The sequence below is a fragment of the Hyla sarda genome, unplaced genomic scaffold (genome assembly GCF_029499605.1).
Source record: "Hyla sarda isolate aHylSar1 unplaced genomic scaffold, aHylSar1.hap1 scaffold_31, whole genome shotgun sequence".
Classification (NCBI taxonomy): domain Eukaryota; kingdom Metazoa; phylum Chordata; class Amphibia; order Anura; family Hylidae; genus Hyla; species Hyla sarda.
The window spans coordinates 88,122-106,050 of NW_026609824.1; the positions used below are offsets into that span (position 1 = coordinate 88,122).

Consider the following 17,929-nt stretch of genomic DNA (forward strand, 5'->3'; position numbering starts at 1 on the left):
TGTAGGTGTAAAATGTAAAAGGCTATTACAAAGCAAAGAGGAAAAAAATCAAAAATCCCAATGTCCTTAAGGGGGGTTACATTTTATTTTAATAGTTTGGACATTTCCACACGCGGCAATACAAAATATTTTTGTTAATCTAATTTTTTTCACTTGTAAAATGGAAAAGAGGGTTATTTATTATTTCATTGGGGTGGAAGCTTTTTTTACTTATATAAACATTTTTTTTTTCCTCTTAACTCCATTGGAGAATATTTATAGCAGTCATTAGATTATGCATAGGCATAGCAGTGATAAGTAATATCAGAGATCTGCTTCTATGGTCTGCCAGAAAAAGATTGCCAAAGTGGGCCAGGAGCAGGTGAGAGGAGATTTGGCTGCCATCTTGACTCATTATACCCCAGAGATTGTGCAGTGGGTGGTCTGATGGTGATATGGTGGCCTCATATTCTCTGTTATGCTTCAGAAGCCGTGATCAGTATTGATCATGGCATCTGAAGGGTTAATATAGGGTATCAGCATGATGGCTGATGTCTGCCATTAGCCGCAGCTCTATAAAGTAAACAGCTACTGCGCTCGATTCATAATCCAATAGAGACTCAGGACATACATGTACGTCCTGGTGCGCCAAGTACCATGCAGCCAGAGTGTACAGTAACGTCCTCTGTTCTCTAGGACCTGTGGCCTCCCCAGACATTGTGACTTTTTAATATCCCTTAAAATCTTAGGGCGCCCTAAATCTACCGGTGTTCTTAGTTAAAAAAAATTCTTCCTCCCCCATTCTCGAGATATGAAGGTTTTTGGATCCTCTCTGACTGACAGTGAATCTGTCAGATGAGCATACCCTTCATTACAATACTGTGTTCTGATGCTGCAGTGAGGGGCTGTGATTTACATAGGGGGTGAGCTGGAGCTGATTGTGTGATTTCAGAGTAGGATGTTGTCAGATCTCTTACAGCACCCTGCAAGTGTAAGGGATGACTACTTGAATGTACACAACATGGGCTCTAAACTGCCGAGACCAAAGAATGATTTGTAGTGTAAGGGTCCTGGCACTGTGGAGTCCACGGTTTGTACATTCCAGTGCAGAGCTATTGCTCCTGTTCTGTACACCTGCCAGGACCTGCAGCCTACAATACAAGTCTTTTAATGCACAGGACTGGGAGCCGGGATCTGGTGCTGCACTCGCTCCTTCTTGGGGAGCTGAAACAACATGGAGGAGCACAACGGATCACAAATCCCCCCTTACCCCATCCTGCAATCACCCTGCTGTGATGCTATCTAGTCCCCCACTACTTTACCTACTTCCTACTTAAGGGAAACACTCTTCCCCCTAGTGTCGAGGCTCAGACAATCAGATTCAAGAAGAGCTTGTCTCAGAATTAGGTAGATAGAGCTGAGGGAGACCAGATGACAGGGAGTCAGGTACACAAATATATGAGGAAGAGAGCGCATGCTCTTGAAACGCGTATGACAAGGGAGGGTGTCGGTTTTACCGTGGAAAGTTTGTTTGTCGGATTCGGACCAAAATAAAGCTGCAACTTTTTATCCAAGTGCTGGATCAGTTTCTACTTTCTTTGTTGACATAAATATATGTTTTGTTTTACTTTCATGTCACCCCTAACAATATATAAAGTTTTTTTTAGCATCTGGATAACCCCTTAAAGGGGTATTCCGGGATTTTTTTTTTTATTTGACTATGCTACAGGGGCTGTAAAGTTAGTGTAGTTCATAATATATAGGTTTTCTTATTTGATTTATTTTTAAACAGCATACAAAATGACTGTTGTCTCAGATTTTTCCCAGGTTGCAATCACTAGTCAGCTGATGACAGGGAGCCTGTCTGCTTCAATGGCTTGAGCAATCGCTTGGTGGGAGTGAGCTCAATCTGCAACTAATGCAACAGCTGTAGGCACCCTGATTGAAAACACAGGTCTTTTGAATGGATGCAGCTGATTTATGTTTTAATGGGTCGGGTGGCTGATGTGTGGGAGGGAGGAAAATGGAATTATAGGATTTGTAGGCAAAGAAGAAAACTCAAACAGGAAATACCAGTTCACAAAAAGCTAGCCACAGTGTTATGGTAATCTCACAACATAGCCATTTAGCCCCAAGACAAGCGCAGATCCTTCCTAAGCATGTCCATTACTGTCTGGCAGGTACGTACTAAAATCACCTTATGGTGGATAACCCCTTTAATTCTTTTAGAATGCTGTGCATTTTCATTTCTTGTGCTTCTCCTTTTATTTTCTATATTAAATCTCCATATTCTGAGCCCTATAACCATACCTCCCAACCATCCCAGATCCGGCAGGACATTCCCGCTATTGGCCCCCACATGTCCCGCATTTAACTGTAAATGCCTCTTAATGAGGCGTCTGTAGTTAAATGCGGTGCTCGGTGGAAGGTTTGACAGAGCCATTGGCTCCTCACCCTGTCAATCACTCTTGTGCTCGCTGGCTCAAGTTAGCCAGAGAACACAAGAGGCCAGGCTGAGCTCTTCCTGCTTCTGCGAACGAGTGACTTCATCAGATGCCGGAGCACAGAGGAAGAGAAAGGAAGAGCCCATGCTAAGGAAGCCCCCGCCGCCGGAGCCGCTGGGAAGAGGGTAAAAGAGTCGCAGAAGGTAAGCATCCAGGAGGGGGAGGGGAAGGGCACTGCTACTGACTACCATGTGGGGGAAACTGTCTGGTATCATGAATGGCTTCCAGAGGAATGTGTTTCCCAACCAGGGTGCCTCCAGCTGTGCAAAACTACAACTCCCAGCATGCCCAGACAGCCAAAGGCTGTCCATGCATGCTGGGAGTTGTAGTTTTGCAACAGCTGGAGGCACCCTGGTTGGGAAACACTGATCTAGGAGCACAAAGTCTGAGCTAAACTTTCAGGCCATAATATTGGTCAATGTATAGAATATTTCTTCGAAGCTAGATGGCTAAAGCTGATGAATAAGGGGAAAGAATTCTGCATCTTTATGCCACAATCTCATCATGTCATACTGAGGAGCGCCTAAGGTCCTGGCAAATGCCCACCTACAGCTCCATGCATATTTTGAGGCCAGTTGGTGCAACATCTGATGGTAGTGGTGTAAGTGCAATCTTTAAAAGTTATCCTCTATATATAGGGTAGGAGACAGGGCTGCCATCAGAGATTTCTGGCCCCCTTACACAGGTAAAGGCCGGGGTTCACTTCAACCTAGTGGCCTGTCCCTGAGTCTGCCCCCAGGGACCCCCCCCCCCCAAATGATTTTTCTAATTATACATTTTTAATTAGATTACAGCAGAGGGTAGTGCAGTATAACACTGTGCTGCAAAGTATGTAACTGCGCCACACTCTGCTATAATCAAATATACCCTATTCTGAATACTGTAAAACTGCCCTAAAAATTTGTGAATATTCCCACATACTGGGGGAGATTTATGAAAACCTGTGAGAGGAAAAGTGGAGAAGTTGTCCATAGCAACCAATCAGGTGGCTTTTTTAACCTGTTGGGGACCACGGGCGTATGGGTACGCCCTTGAGTCCTGGTACTTAATCTGTTGGGGACGAAGGGCGTATGCATACGCCCTTGCGTCCTGTTACTTAAGGACAAAGGGTGTATGCATACGCCCTTGCGTCCTGGTACTTAAGGACAAAGGGCGTATCTATACGCCTGTGGGAATTTTGGTCCCTGCCGTGCGCCGGGTGGGGACCGGACCGGGGTGACTGCTGATATCAATCAGCAGGCACCCCGTGCAAATGCCCAGGGGGGTCATTAGACCCCCCCCCCCCCATGTCGGCAATCGGCGCAAATCGCAAGTGAATTCACACTTGCGATTTGCGCCGATTCCGGGTCATACAGGTCTATGGTGACTAAGACACCTGCGATCCCCCTGAAGTGATAGGAGTGAGGTGGCAGGGGTGCCACCCCTCCTATCCCTGCTATTGGTGGTCACCAATATTGGTGGCGACCACCAATAGCAGATCGGGGGCGGGGGGGTTAACTTTCGTTTTCCCCGTCCTGCCCACCCACAATAAGCGGCGCAGAACGGAGAAACCGGCGGGGACCGGCGCCGAAGATCCACTTACCGATCCGGAGGCTGCGGGCGACGGTGATCGGCGATGTCGTGCGGCAGAAGAGGACGGCTCCCTGGATCCTACGGAAGCCGGTAAGTTGCCTAGCAACATCTGGAGGGCTACAGTCTGAGACCATTATACAGTGGTCTCTAACCTGTAGCCCTCCAGATGTTGCAAAACTACAACTCCCAGCATGCCCAGACAGCTGTTTGGGCATGCTGGAATATCTAGTTTTGCAACAGCTGGAGGACTGAAGTTTGAGACCATTATACAGTGGTCTCTAAACTGTATCCCTCCAGATCTTGCAAAACTACAACTCCTAGCATTCCCAAACAGCTGTTTGCTGTCTGGGCATGCTGGGATTTGTAGTTTTGCAACATCTGGAGGGTCACAGTTTGGAGCTCACTGTGCAGTGTTCTATAAACTGTAGCACTCCAGATGTTGCAAAACTGCAAATCCCAGCATGCCCAAACAGCAAACAGCTGTCTCAGCATGCCGGAAGTTGTAGTTAAGTACCTCCAGCTGTTGCATAACTATATCTCCCAGCATGCTCTTCGGTGATCAGTACATGCTGGGGAGTTGTAGTTTTGCAACAGCTGGAGGCACACTGGTTGGAAAATCCTGAGTTAGGTAACAAAACCTAACTGAAGGTTTTCCAATCAGTGTGCCTCCAGCTGTTAAAAAAATACAACTCCCAGCATGCACGGTCTGTCAGTACATGCTGGGAGTTGTAGTTTAGAAACAGCTGGCGGTTTACCCCCCCCCCCCCCCCCCCATGTGAACGTACAGGGTACATGGGCAGGTTTACAGTAAGTTTCCTGCTTCAAGTTTGGGCTGCGGCAAATTTTTCGCCGCAGCGCAAACTCCTAGCGGGAACTCACAGTAACACGCCAGTGCGAATGTACCCTAAAAACACTACACTATACTACCACATAATAAAGGGTAAAACACTACATATACACCCCCTTACACTGCCCCCCCCCCCCCAATAAAAATGTAAAACGTATTGTACGGCAGTGTTTCCAAAACGGAGCCTCCAGCTGTTGCAAAACAACAACTCCCAGCATTTCTGGACAGCCACTGACTGTCCAGGCATGCTGGGAGTTTAGCAACAGCTAGAGGCACCCTGTTTGGGAATCACTGGCATAGAATACCCCTATGTCCACCCCTATGCAATCCCTAATTTAGTACTCAAATGCGCATGGCGCTCTCTCATTTTGGAGCCCTGTCGTATTTCAAGGAAACAGTTTAGTGCCACATATGGGGTATTTCCGTACTCGGGAGAAATTGCACTACAAATTTTGGGGTGCTTTTTCTCCTTTTACCCCTTATGAAAAGGAAAAGTTGGGGGTTACACCAGCCTGTTAGTGTAAAAAAAATAAGAAAATTTACACTAACATGCTGGTGTTGCCCCATACTTTTTATTTTCACAAGCAGTAAAAGGAAAAAAAGACCCCCAAAATTTGTAACGCAATTTCTCCTGAGTACGGAAATACCTCATATGTGGGGCGTAAAGTGCTCTGCGGGTGCACAACAAGGCTCAGGATTGAGAGCGCACTATGTACATTTGAGGCCTAAATTGGTGATTTGCACAGGGGTGGCTGATTTTACAGCTGTTCTGACATAAACGCAAAAAAATAAATACCAACATGTGACCCCATTTTGGAAACTACACTCCTCACGGAACGTGACAAGGGGTATAGTGAGCCTTAACACCCCACAGGTGTTTGCCAAATTTTCCTGAAAATTGGATGGGAAAAAGGAAAAAAATAATTTTTTCACTAAAATGCTGGTGTTACCTTAAATTTTTCATGTTCACAAGAGAAAATAGGAAAAAAGCCCCCCAAAATCTGTAACCCCATTTCTTCTGAGTAAGAAAATACCCCATAGGTGGATGTAAAGTGCTCTGCGGGCAAACTACAATGCTCAGAAGAGAAGGAGCACCATTGGGATTTTGAAGAGAAAATTTGTCTGGAATTGAAGGCAACGTGTTTACAAAGCCCCCATAGTGCCAGGACAATGGACCCCCCCACATGTGACCCCATTTTGGAAACTAAACCCCTCACGTAATGTATTAAGGGGTGCAGTGAGCATTTATTTTTCATTTGCACAGCCCACTGTTCCAAAGATCTGTCAAACGCCAGTGGGGTGTAAATACTCACTGCACCCCTTATTAAATTCTGTGAGGGGTGTAGTTTCCAAAATGGGGTCACATGTGGGGGGGTCCACCGTTCTGGCACCACGGGGGGCTTTGTAAACGCACACGGCCCCTGACTACCATTCCAAACGAATTCTCTTTCCAAAAGCTCAATGGCGCTCCTTCTCTTCTGAGCATTGTAGTTCGCCAGCAGAGCATTTTACGTCCTAAAGTAGGGTATTTCCATACTCAGACGAGATGGGGTTACAAATTTTGGGGGGCATTTTCTCCCATTACCCTTTGTAAAAATGGTAAATTTGGGGAAAAAACTGCACTTTAGTGAAAAATTTTTTTTTTTTCATTTACACATCCGATTTTAACGAAAAGTCGTCAAACACCTGTGGGATGTTAAGGCTAACTGGACCCCTTGTTACGTGCCTTGAGGGGTAAAGTTTCCAAAATGGTATGCCATGTGGGGTTTTCTGCTGTTCTGGCACCATAGGGGCTTTCTAAATATGACATGCCCCCAAAAACCATTTCAGCAAAATTCACTTTCCAAAATCCCATTGTCGCTCCATCCCTTCTGAGCCCTCTACTGCGCCTGCCGAACACTTGACATACACATATGAGGTATTTCCTTACTCGAGAGAAATTGGGTTACAAATTTTGTGGGGCTTTTTCTCCTATTACCACTTGTAAAAATTCAAAAACTGAGTCTACAAGAACATGCGACTGAAAAAAATGAAGATTTTGAATTTTCTCCTACACTTTGCTGCTATTCCTGTGAAACACCTAAAGGGTTAACACACTTACTGAATGTCATTTTGGAAACGTTGAGGGGTGCAGTTTTTATAATTGGGTCATTTATGGGGTATTTCTAATTTGAAGGCCCTTCAAATCCACTTCAAAACTGAACTGGTCCCTGAAAAATTCAGATTTTGAAAATTTTGCGAAAAATTGAAAAATTGCTGCTGAACTTTGAAGCCCTCTGATGTCTTCCAAAAGTAAAAACATGTCAACTTTATGATGAAAATATAAAGTAGACATATTGTATATGCTAATCAATATATAATGTATTTGGAATGTCTATTTTCCTTACAAGCAGAGAGCTTCAAAGTTAGAAAAATGCAAAATGTTCAAATTTTTCATCAAATTTTCAAATTTTTCACCAAGAAATGATGCAAGTATCGACGAAAATTTACCACTACCATGAAGTAGAATATGTCACGTAAAAAAAATTTATAAGTAAAAGCATCCCAGAGTTATTAATGCTTAAAGTGACAGTGGTCAGGGGGGGGGGGTTAAGGACCAAGGGCGTACCTGTACGCCTGTGAGAATTTCGACCCCTGCCTCTAGCCAGATGGGGATCGGAACGGGATGCCTGCTGAAATCATTCAGCAGGCATCCTGTGCAAATGCCTGGGGGGTCCTTAGACCCCCCATGTCGGCTATCGCCGCAAATCGCCAATCAATTCAGATCGTCGATTTGATGACCCGAAAGCCCGGAAAATAGGGATGATCGGAGCTGTCAGAGACAGCCCCGATCATCCTAAAGGATAGGAGCGAGGTGGCAGGGGTGCCACCTCCTCCTATCCCCTGCGATTGGCCGGTCAGGACTGACCGGCGAATCGCAGGGGCGGGGGTGAAAGTTAATCCCCCCCCCCGCTCTGCCCGCCCCTGGATGTCGGGGCAGAGCGGGGAAAGATGGCGGCAAAGTGCGGGGGCAGTGGATGCAGCGGGGAATGCCGGTGCCAGTTACCTGGGTTCACGCGGGGGCCAGGGACGATGGACCAGTGGTTGACAGGAGACGGCAGGCAAGTGGAGGCAGGCAAGTGGCGGCAATGTCCCAGATGCAGCAGTGAAGATTGCCGTAAAGTGATCTTCACTGTTGCTTCTAGGAGTTTCAAAACTACAACTTCCAGCCTTTGGCTGTCTGGGCATGCTGGGAGTTGTAGTTTTGCGACCACTGTCCTTCCAGAGGTTGCAAAACTACAACTCTCAGCATGCCCAGACTGTCCAGGCATACTGGGAGTTGTAGTTCTGTAACATCTGGCCCTTCAGATGTTTAAGAACTACAACTCCCATCATGCCTGGGCAGTCTCAGCATGCTGGAAGTTGTAGTTTTGCAACATCTGGAAGGGCACTGTTTGGAGACCACTATACAGTGGTGTTCAAACTGTAGCGCTCCAGATGTCAATTCAAAGCATGCCAAGACTGTCCATGCATGCTAGGAGTTGTAGTTCGGCAACATCTGGCCCTTCAGATGTTGCCAAACTACAACTCCCAGCATGCCTGGGCAGTCTGGGCATGCTTGGAGTTGAAGTCTTGCAACATCTGGAGGGATATAGTTTGGAGACCACTACATAGTGGTCTCCAAATTGTTCTCCTCCAGTTCTTGCATAACTACGACTCCCAACATGCCCTTCGGCTGTCTGTGCATGCTGGGAGTTGTAGTATTGCAACAACTGGAGGCACACTGGTTGGGAAACATTGTCTGTATCCTAACTCAGTGTTTCCCAACCCGTGTGCCTCCTGCTCTTGCAAAACTATAACTGCCAGCATGCACTGACAGACCATGCATGCTGGGAGTTGTAGTTTTGCAACAACTGAAGGCACATGGGTAAGGAAACACTGAGTTAGGAATCAGACAGTGGTGCGGAAACACTTCGTTAGTCTGTTACCTAACTCAGTGTTTCCCAATCCCAGCTTCCAGCTGTTGCATACAACTACAACTCCCAGCATGCACGGTCTGTCAGTGCATGCTGGGAGTCGTAGTTTCCCCCCCCCCCCCCACGTGACTGTACAGTGTACATTCAAACGGGCGGGGGTATACAGCAAGTTTCTTGCTTCAAGTTTGAGATGCGGCACATTTTCCGCTGTAGCGGGAAACTCACTGTAAATTCCCGCCTGGGTGAACGTACCCTAAAAACACTACACTACACTAACCCTAAATGAAGAGTAAAACACTACATATACACTACACCCTTACACTGTCTCCGACCCCCCCCCCCCCCCCCAATAAAAAAAAAAAAACGCCTTGTACGGCAATTTTTCAAAAACGGAGCCTCCAGCTTCCAGTATTCCCGGACAGCCATTGACTGTCATGTTGGGAGTTTTGCAACAGCTGGGGCACCCTGTTTGGGGAAAACTGACGTACAGCATTTTTGGTGGAGGAGACAAGTGAAACGCTTGCATCCGGGTACACCCTTATGAAAATCCCTAATCCAGGCCTCAAATGCGCATGGCGCTCTCTCACTACAGATCCGTCGTATTTCAAGGAAACAGTTTACGGCCACATATGGAGTATCTCCGTACTCGGAAGAAATTGCACTACCAATTTTCCCCTTATGAAATGGTAAAGTTGGGGTCTACACCAGTATGTTAGCGCAATTTTTTTTTTTTTTTTACACTAACATGCTGGTGTTGCCCCATACTTTTCATTTTCATAAGAGGTAAAAGGAAATAAAGACCCCCAAAATTTGTAACACAATTTCTCCCCCACAGCCCCCACACACACACATACACAGCACCCATATACACAACCGCCATATACACATACACAGCCCCCTATACTCATACACAGCCCCATATACACATACACAACCGCCATATACACATACACAACCCCCATATACACATACACAACCCCCCATATACACATCCCCCATATACACATACACAGCCCCCACACACACATGCACAGACCAATATACACATACACAACCCTCATATACACATACACAGCCCCCACACACACATACACAGCCCCCACACACACATACACAGCCCCCATATTCACATACACAGCCACCACACACATACACAGCCCCCACACACACATACACAGCCCCCATATTCACATACACAGCCCCCACACACATACACAGCCCCCACACACACACATACACAGCCCACACACACACATACACAGCCCACACACACACATACACAGCCCCCATATTCACATACACAGCCCCCATATACACATACACAGCCCCCATATACACATACACAGCCCACACACACACATACACAGCCCCCATATTCACATACACAGCCCCCATATACACATACACAGCCCCCATATACACATACACAGCCCACACACACACATACACAGCCCCCATATTCACATACACAGCCCCCATATACACATACACAGCCCCCATATACACATACACAGCCCCCACTCACACATACACAGCCCCCATATTCACATACACAGCCCCCACACCCATACACAGCCCCCACACACACATACACAGCCCCCATATTCACATACACAGCCCCCACACACATACACAGCCCCCACACACACATACACAGCCCCCATATACACATACACAGCCCCCCCACACACACATACACAGCCCCATATACACATACACAGCCCCCATATACACATACACAGCCCACACACACACATACAAAGCCCCCATATTCACATACACAGCCCCCATATACACATACACAGCCCCCTATACTTATACACAGCCCCATATACACATACACAGCCCCCATATACACATACACAGCCCACACACACACATACACAGCCCCCATATTCACATACACAGCCCCCACACAAACACACACAGCCCCCATATACACATACACAGCCCCCATATACACATACACAGCCCCCACTCACACATACACAGCCCCATATACTCATACACAGCCCCCATCTACACATCCCCCCAAACACACACATACACAGCCCCCACACACACATACACAGCCCCCATATACACATACACAGCCCCCACACACACATACACAGCCCCCACACACACATACACAGCCCCATATACTCATACATAGCCCCCATATACACATACACAGCCCCCACATACACAGCCCCCACACACACATACACAGCCCCCACACACACATACACAGCCCCATACACATATACACTGCCCCATACACATATACACTGCCCCATACACATACACTGCCCCCATACACATACACTGCCATACCAGAACAGAACAAAACCCCATACCGCGACTGAATAAAAACGCTATACCAGAACAGAAACATACCACCATACCGTGACTGAATAACACTGCCATACCAAAACAGAACAATATCGCCGTACCGTGACTAAATAACAATGCCATACCAAAACACAACAATACTGCCATACCTTGACTAACACTGCAATAACATACCGTGACTGAAGATGCAGTAGATATTTCTCACACATGCACGTTTTATATATTTATATATATATATATATATATATATATATATATACATACATACACACACACACACACACATCAGCGTTTCCCAACCAGGGTGCCTCCAGCTGTTGCAAATCTACAACTCCCAGCATGCCCAATTGCAGTTTTACAACAGCTAGAGGCACCCTGAGAAACATTGGTCTATGTGTGTGTCTGTGTGTGTAAATATCAGTGTTTCCCAACCAGTGTGCCTACAGCTGTTGCAAAACTACAACTCCCACCATGCCCAATTGCAGTTTTGCAACTGCTTGGGGCACCCTGAGAAACAATGGTGTGTATATGTGTATATATATATATATATATATATATATATATATATATATATATATATATGAATCACCGTGAAAATTCTAGCACAGGACGACTTCTAGTGCGGTGCAAAGTGTCCCCCAGTATGCCACACTGGATCCCCATAAAACTTCCTCCTCTAGGAAACAGCACCCAACACGAAGTCCAGGTATTATGCAGGCTACAAGGTTTTTATTTGCATCAGAGCATAAAGTGCGATGTTTCGGCTAGCAAGCCTTTTTCAAGCAATGCTTGTAGTCTGCATAATACCTGGACTTCGTGTTGGGTGCTGTTTCCTAGAGGAGGACGTTTTATGTGTGTGTGTGTGTGTGTATATATATATATATATATATATATATATATATATATACACATACATACATACATACATACATACACAGAAAATCTGCAGCACTCCAGGCCCAATAATTAAGATTCTACCATATGTGACTGAACTTGCATCTCCATCTCAAACAGGCAGCGCCACAGAAGTGGCAACTTTTTTCCTGCACCTTTCTCATAGTGAGGAAGAATACACAATGACATCAGTGACTACAGGTGACGTCTTCTCTATAGTCTTCCCTTATCTAATTCAGATGGTACATACCAGTGGGTCCAGCTAAATCTTCTCTCTGCAGAACTTGACGCCCAGATGGCATTGGTTCATTACTTTGTCACCGGAGTCTGATCCTCTATATGAAAATGATAATTAATATAATGCTGCCAAACACGGACTTCTCTGAAAATAATACTACCACACACTTTATCCTCTGAATAGAATACAATCGCACACTGTACCCTCAAGATATATAATACTACTACACACTGTGCTCTCTGAATATAATACTACTGAACACTGCGCTCTCTGAATATAATACTACTGAACACTGCGCTCTCTGAAAATAAACCTGCCACACACTGTACTCTCTGAATATAATACTACTGAACACTGCACTCTCTGAAAATAAACCTGCCACACACTGTACTCTCTGAATATAATACTACTGCACACTGTGCTCTCTGAATATAAACCTGGCACACACTGTACTCTCTGAATATAATACTACTGCACACTGTGCTCTCTGAATATAAACCTGGCACACACTGTACTCTCTGAATATAATACTACTGCACACTCTGCTCTCTGAATATGATACTAATGCACACTGCACTCTCTGAATATGATACTACTGCACACTGTGCTCTCTGAATATAAACCTGGCACACACTGCACTCTCTGAATATTAAACTACTGCACACTCTGCTCTCTGAATATGGTACTACTGCACACTGCACTCTCTGAATATGATACTACTGCACACTGCGCTCTCTGAATATAATACTACTGCACACTGTGCTCTCTGAATATAAACCTGGCACACACTGTACTCTCTGAATATAATACTACTGCACACTGCACTCTCTGAATATGATACTACTGCACACTGCGCTCTCTGAATATAAACCTGGCACACACTGTACTCTCTGAATATAATACTACTGCACACTCTGCTCTCTGAATATGATACTACTGCACATGCGCTCTCTGAATATGATACTACTGCACACTGCGCTCTCTGAATATGATACTACTGCACACTGTGCTCTCTGAATATAATACTACTGCACACTGCGCTCTCTGTATATGATACTGCTGCACACTGCGCTCTCTGAATATGATACTACTGCACACTGCGCTCTCTGAATATGATACTACTGCACACTGCACTCTCTGAATATGATACTACTGCACATTGTACCCTCTGAATGGTACTACTGCACAATGTACCTTTGGAATATAATAATACCACACACTATACCCTCTGAGTATAATACTGCCACAGATTGTATCCCCTATATATAACACTACCACACACTGCGCTCTCTGAATATGATACTACTGCACATTGTACCCTCTGAATATGATACTACCACACAATGTACCTTTGGAATATAATAATACCACACACTATACCCTCTGAGTATAATACTGCCACAGATTGTATCCTCTATATATAACACTACCACACACTGCACTCTCTGAATATGATACTATTACATACTGCGCCTCTGAATATAACTTTGTCATACATTAAACCTTATATGATACACCATACCTCACCCTCACATATAGTGATAATGCCTCCTGACCTGTGCAGGGGTAATACGCACAGTGATGTCACAGTACAGCGATGAAACACCCAATAATGTCACAATACAGGGATAATATATACAGTGATGTCACAATACAGGGATAATACAAACAGTGATGTCACAGTACATGGATTATACACACAGTGATGTCACAGTACAGGGATAATACACACGATGATGTCACAGTACAGGGATAATACACACAGCAACATCACAGTACAGGGATAATACACACAGCAATATCACAGTACAGGGATAATACACACAGTGATGTCACCATACAGAGATAATACACACAGTGATGTCACAGTACAGGGATAATACAAACGATGATGTCACAGTACAGGGATAATACACACAGTGATGTCACAGTACAGTGATAATGCACACAGTGATGTCACAGTACAGTGATAATGCGCACAGTGATGTTACAGTACAGTGATAATGCACACAGTGATGTCACAGTACAGTGATAATGCACACAGTGATGTCACAGTACAGGGATAATACACACAGTGATGTCACCGTACAGAGATAATACACACATTGAGGTCACAGTACAGGGATAATACACACGATGATGTCACAGTAGAGGGATAATACACACAGTGATGTCACAGTACAGTATAATGCACACAGTGATGTCACAGTACAGTGATAATGCACACAGTGATGTCACAGTGCAGGGATAATACAAACAGTGATGTCACAGTACAGGGATAATACACACAGTGATGTCACAGTGCAAGGATAATACACACAGTGATGTCACCGTACAGAGATAATACACACATTGGGGGAGATTTATCAAAACCTGTGCAAAGGAAAAGTTGACCAGTTGCCCATAGCAACCAATCAAATCGCTTCTTTCATTTTGCAGAGGCCTTGTTAAAAATGAAAGAAGCGATCTGATTGGTTGCTATGGGCAACTGGGCAACTTTTCCTCTGCACAGGTTTTGATAAATCTCCCCCATTGAGGTCACAGTACAGGGATAATACACATGATGATGTCACAGTACAGGGATAATACACACAGTGATGTCATAGTACAGGGAAACTGCACACAGTGATGTCACAGTACAGGGATAATACCCACAGTGATGTCACCATACAGAGATAATACACACAGTGATGTCATAGTACAGGGAAACTGCACACAGTGATGTCACAGTACAGGGATAATACACACAGTGATGTCACAGTACAGGGAAACTGCACACAGTGATGTCACAGTACAGAGATAATACACACAGTGATGTCATAGTACAGGGAAACTGCACACAGTGATGTCACAGTACAGGGATAATACACACAGTGATGTCATAGTACAGGGAAACTGCACACAGTGATGTCACAGTACAGGGATAATACCCACAGTGATATCACCATACAGAGATAATACACACAGTGATGTCATAGTAGAGGGATATACACAGTACAGGGTTAGAACTCACAATGGGGTGAGGATTGGCAGGGGTCAGGGCACAGTATTTATAGTGTTACCTATGTAACCTGCCTGTCATGCCATCATCCACTGTTCACCTGCACTCTGGTCCTTCCTCTGACCCCAGCAGGCCTCCGTATGAGTCTATGATCACATGACCAGCAGGGGAGGAGCTGAGCTGGAGGTTGAGATCGCTGTGTGTATGGCAGTGTTTCCCAAGCAGGTGCATACAGATATAGCAAAACTACAACTCCCAGCATATCCAGACAACTTTTGGCTATCTGGGCATGCTGGGAGCTGTGGTTTTCAACAGCTGGATGCACACTGCTTGGGAAACACTGCTATAGGAAGGCAGTGAAGGGGTCCATATGTGTACACATAGGACACAACAGAGCAGGTATATTTCCCCTCCCCTGGATCTCCACTGATGGCAGGAGCGGCTCACAGTTGGGGGCCCGGCTGTATGAGTCATCTGTGACTGTGGGGACTCATAATGATGCGCACAGTCCTGAAGCCGCCGGCCACCGCGGTGCCTGTCACAGGAGGGGGGGGAGGGGTGTTCAGCGGTCGGGATTGCTGCCCCCATGAAAAGTGCCTTATAGGAAAAACCGGCCCTGGCTGCAGCGCAGTGGACCCGTGGGGCTAAAGGGCTAGCTGCTTTGGGCCCCCAGGAATGCCCCATACACATACACTGCCCCAGGGGTCAAGTCCTGGAAAAAAAAGGGGGGGGGGGGGGGTGTTGTATGCACAGCCGAGATCGCAGGGGTCCCCAATGGCGGGACCCCTGCGATCAGACATCTTATCCCATATCCTTTGGATAGAGGATAAGATGTCTAGAGGAGGAGTACCCTTTTAAAGGAGTACTCTGGGGCAGTATTCCTGCTCCGTCCTGCCCGGGCTGCAAAAAAAATGAAAATAAACCATCTCTCACCTTCCTGGGTTCCCGCGGAGCGCCACTACAGCTGATCGGTCCTCCGGTCCATCCTCTTCATACTTCCGGGTGTAACGAAGCGTCACATGGCGCTCAGCCTATCGCCGCCGCGATGTTCTGCCTCGGCCCATAATAGGCTGAGCGCCATGTGACGATTCGTTCACACGGAAGTATGAATAAGATGGACCGGAGGACCCATCAGCTGTAGTGGCGCTCCGCGGGAACCCAGGAAGGTGAGAGATGGTTTATTTTCATTTTTTTTGCAGCCCGGGCAGGACGGAGCAGGAAAACTCTGCACCAGAGTACTCCTTTAAGTACCAGGGCACCAAGATGTATATTTACATCCAATGGGGGAGATTTATTAAAACCTGTGCAGAGGATAAGTTGACCAGTTGCCCATAGCAACCAATCAGATCGCTTGTTTATTTTTTTAAAAGGCCTCTGAAAATGAAAGCAGCGATCTGATTGGTTGCTATGGGCAACTGCTCCACTTTTCCTCTGCACAGGTCTTTATATATCTCCCCCAATGTTCTTAAGGGGTTATCATTCTGATAATACACTGTAACAAAAACCTCCTCATGTCCCTATCATCATGATAACACACTGTAAGAAACCTCCTCATGTAATCTTCTTAGAATTGGGGTGACACACTGTAACAAACCTCCTCCTCATGTAATCACCTTACTACTGGGGTGACACACTGTAACAAACCTCCTCCTCGTGTAATCACCTTACTACTGGGGTGACACACTGTAACAAACCTCCTCCTCATGTAATCACCTTACTACTGGGGTGACACACTGTAATAAACCTCCTCCTCATGTAATCACCTTACTACTGGGGTGACACACTGTAACAAACCTCCTCCTCATGTAATCACCTTACTACTGGGGTGACACACTGTAACAAACCTCCTCATCATGTAATCTCCTTACTACTGGGGTGACACACTGTAACAAACCTCCTCATGTAATCTCCTTACTACTGGGGTGACACACTGTAACAAACCTCATCATGTAATCTCCTTACTACTGGGGTGACACACTGTGACAAAACTTCTCCTCATGTAATCTCCTTACTACTGGGGTGACACACTGTAACAAACCTCCTCCTCATGTAATTACCTTACTACTGGGGTGACACACTGTAACAAACCTCCTCCTCCTGTAATCACTTTACTACTGGGATGACACACTGTAACAAACCTCCTCCTCCTGTAATCACTTTACTACTGGGGTGACACACTGTAACAAATCTTCCATGTAATTACCCTACTGGGGTGACATGTCTCCTCCAGCTCCGCCCCCGCCTCCTCCACAGCATCACACAGGTCCTTCAACCACGATCTTCCCTCTCCACCACAGCTAAGCTCCGCCCCAACATGTGATGGTGACATCATCACAGGTCCTACATCTCCAGCATCTAGCAGTCTGGGCCAGGGGAGGAGACGGAGGGAGGGGTAAGAACAGAGAGGATGGTCCTGCAGGACTAATGTAAGGAACAGCATTCCTCCTGTGGAAAATGCAAAGGAACGCTGTTCCTGCAGGACTCGAGCCCTGCACTGCCCCCATACACATACACTGCCCCATACCATACACACTGCCCCCATACACATACACTGCCCCATACCATACACACTGCACCATACACATACTCTGCCCCATACACATA

The 17,929-nt window shown here is 45.9% G+C and overlaps 1 protein-coding gene across 1 annotated transcript in view; it reads left to right on the plus strand.

Moving 5' to 3' along the window:
* Positions 1-319: 319 nt before the first annotated feature.
* Positions 320-17,929, plus strand: part of LOC130328549 (uncharacterized) — a 48,419-nt gene continuing 30,809 nt past the window's right edge. Inside the window, exons 1-2 of the mRNA XM_056553470.1 lie at positions 320-361; positions 2,471-2,626. Coding sequence (XP_056409445.1) covers positions 320-361; positions 2,471-2,626 — 198 coding nt within the window. The remainder of the gene's footprint in view (positions 362-2,470; positions 2,627-17,929) is intronic.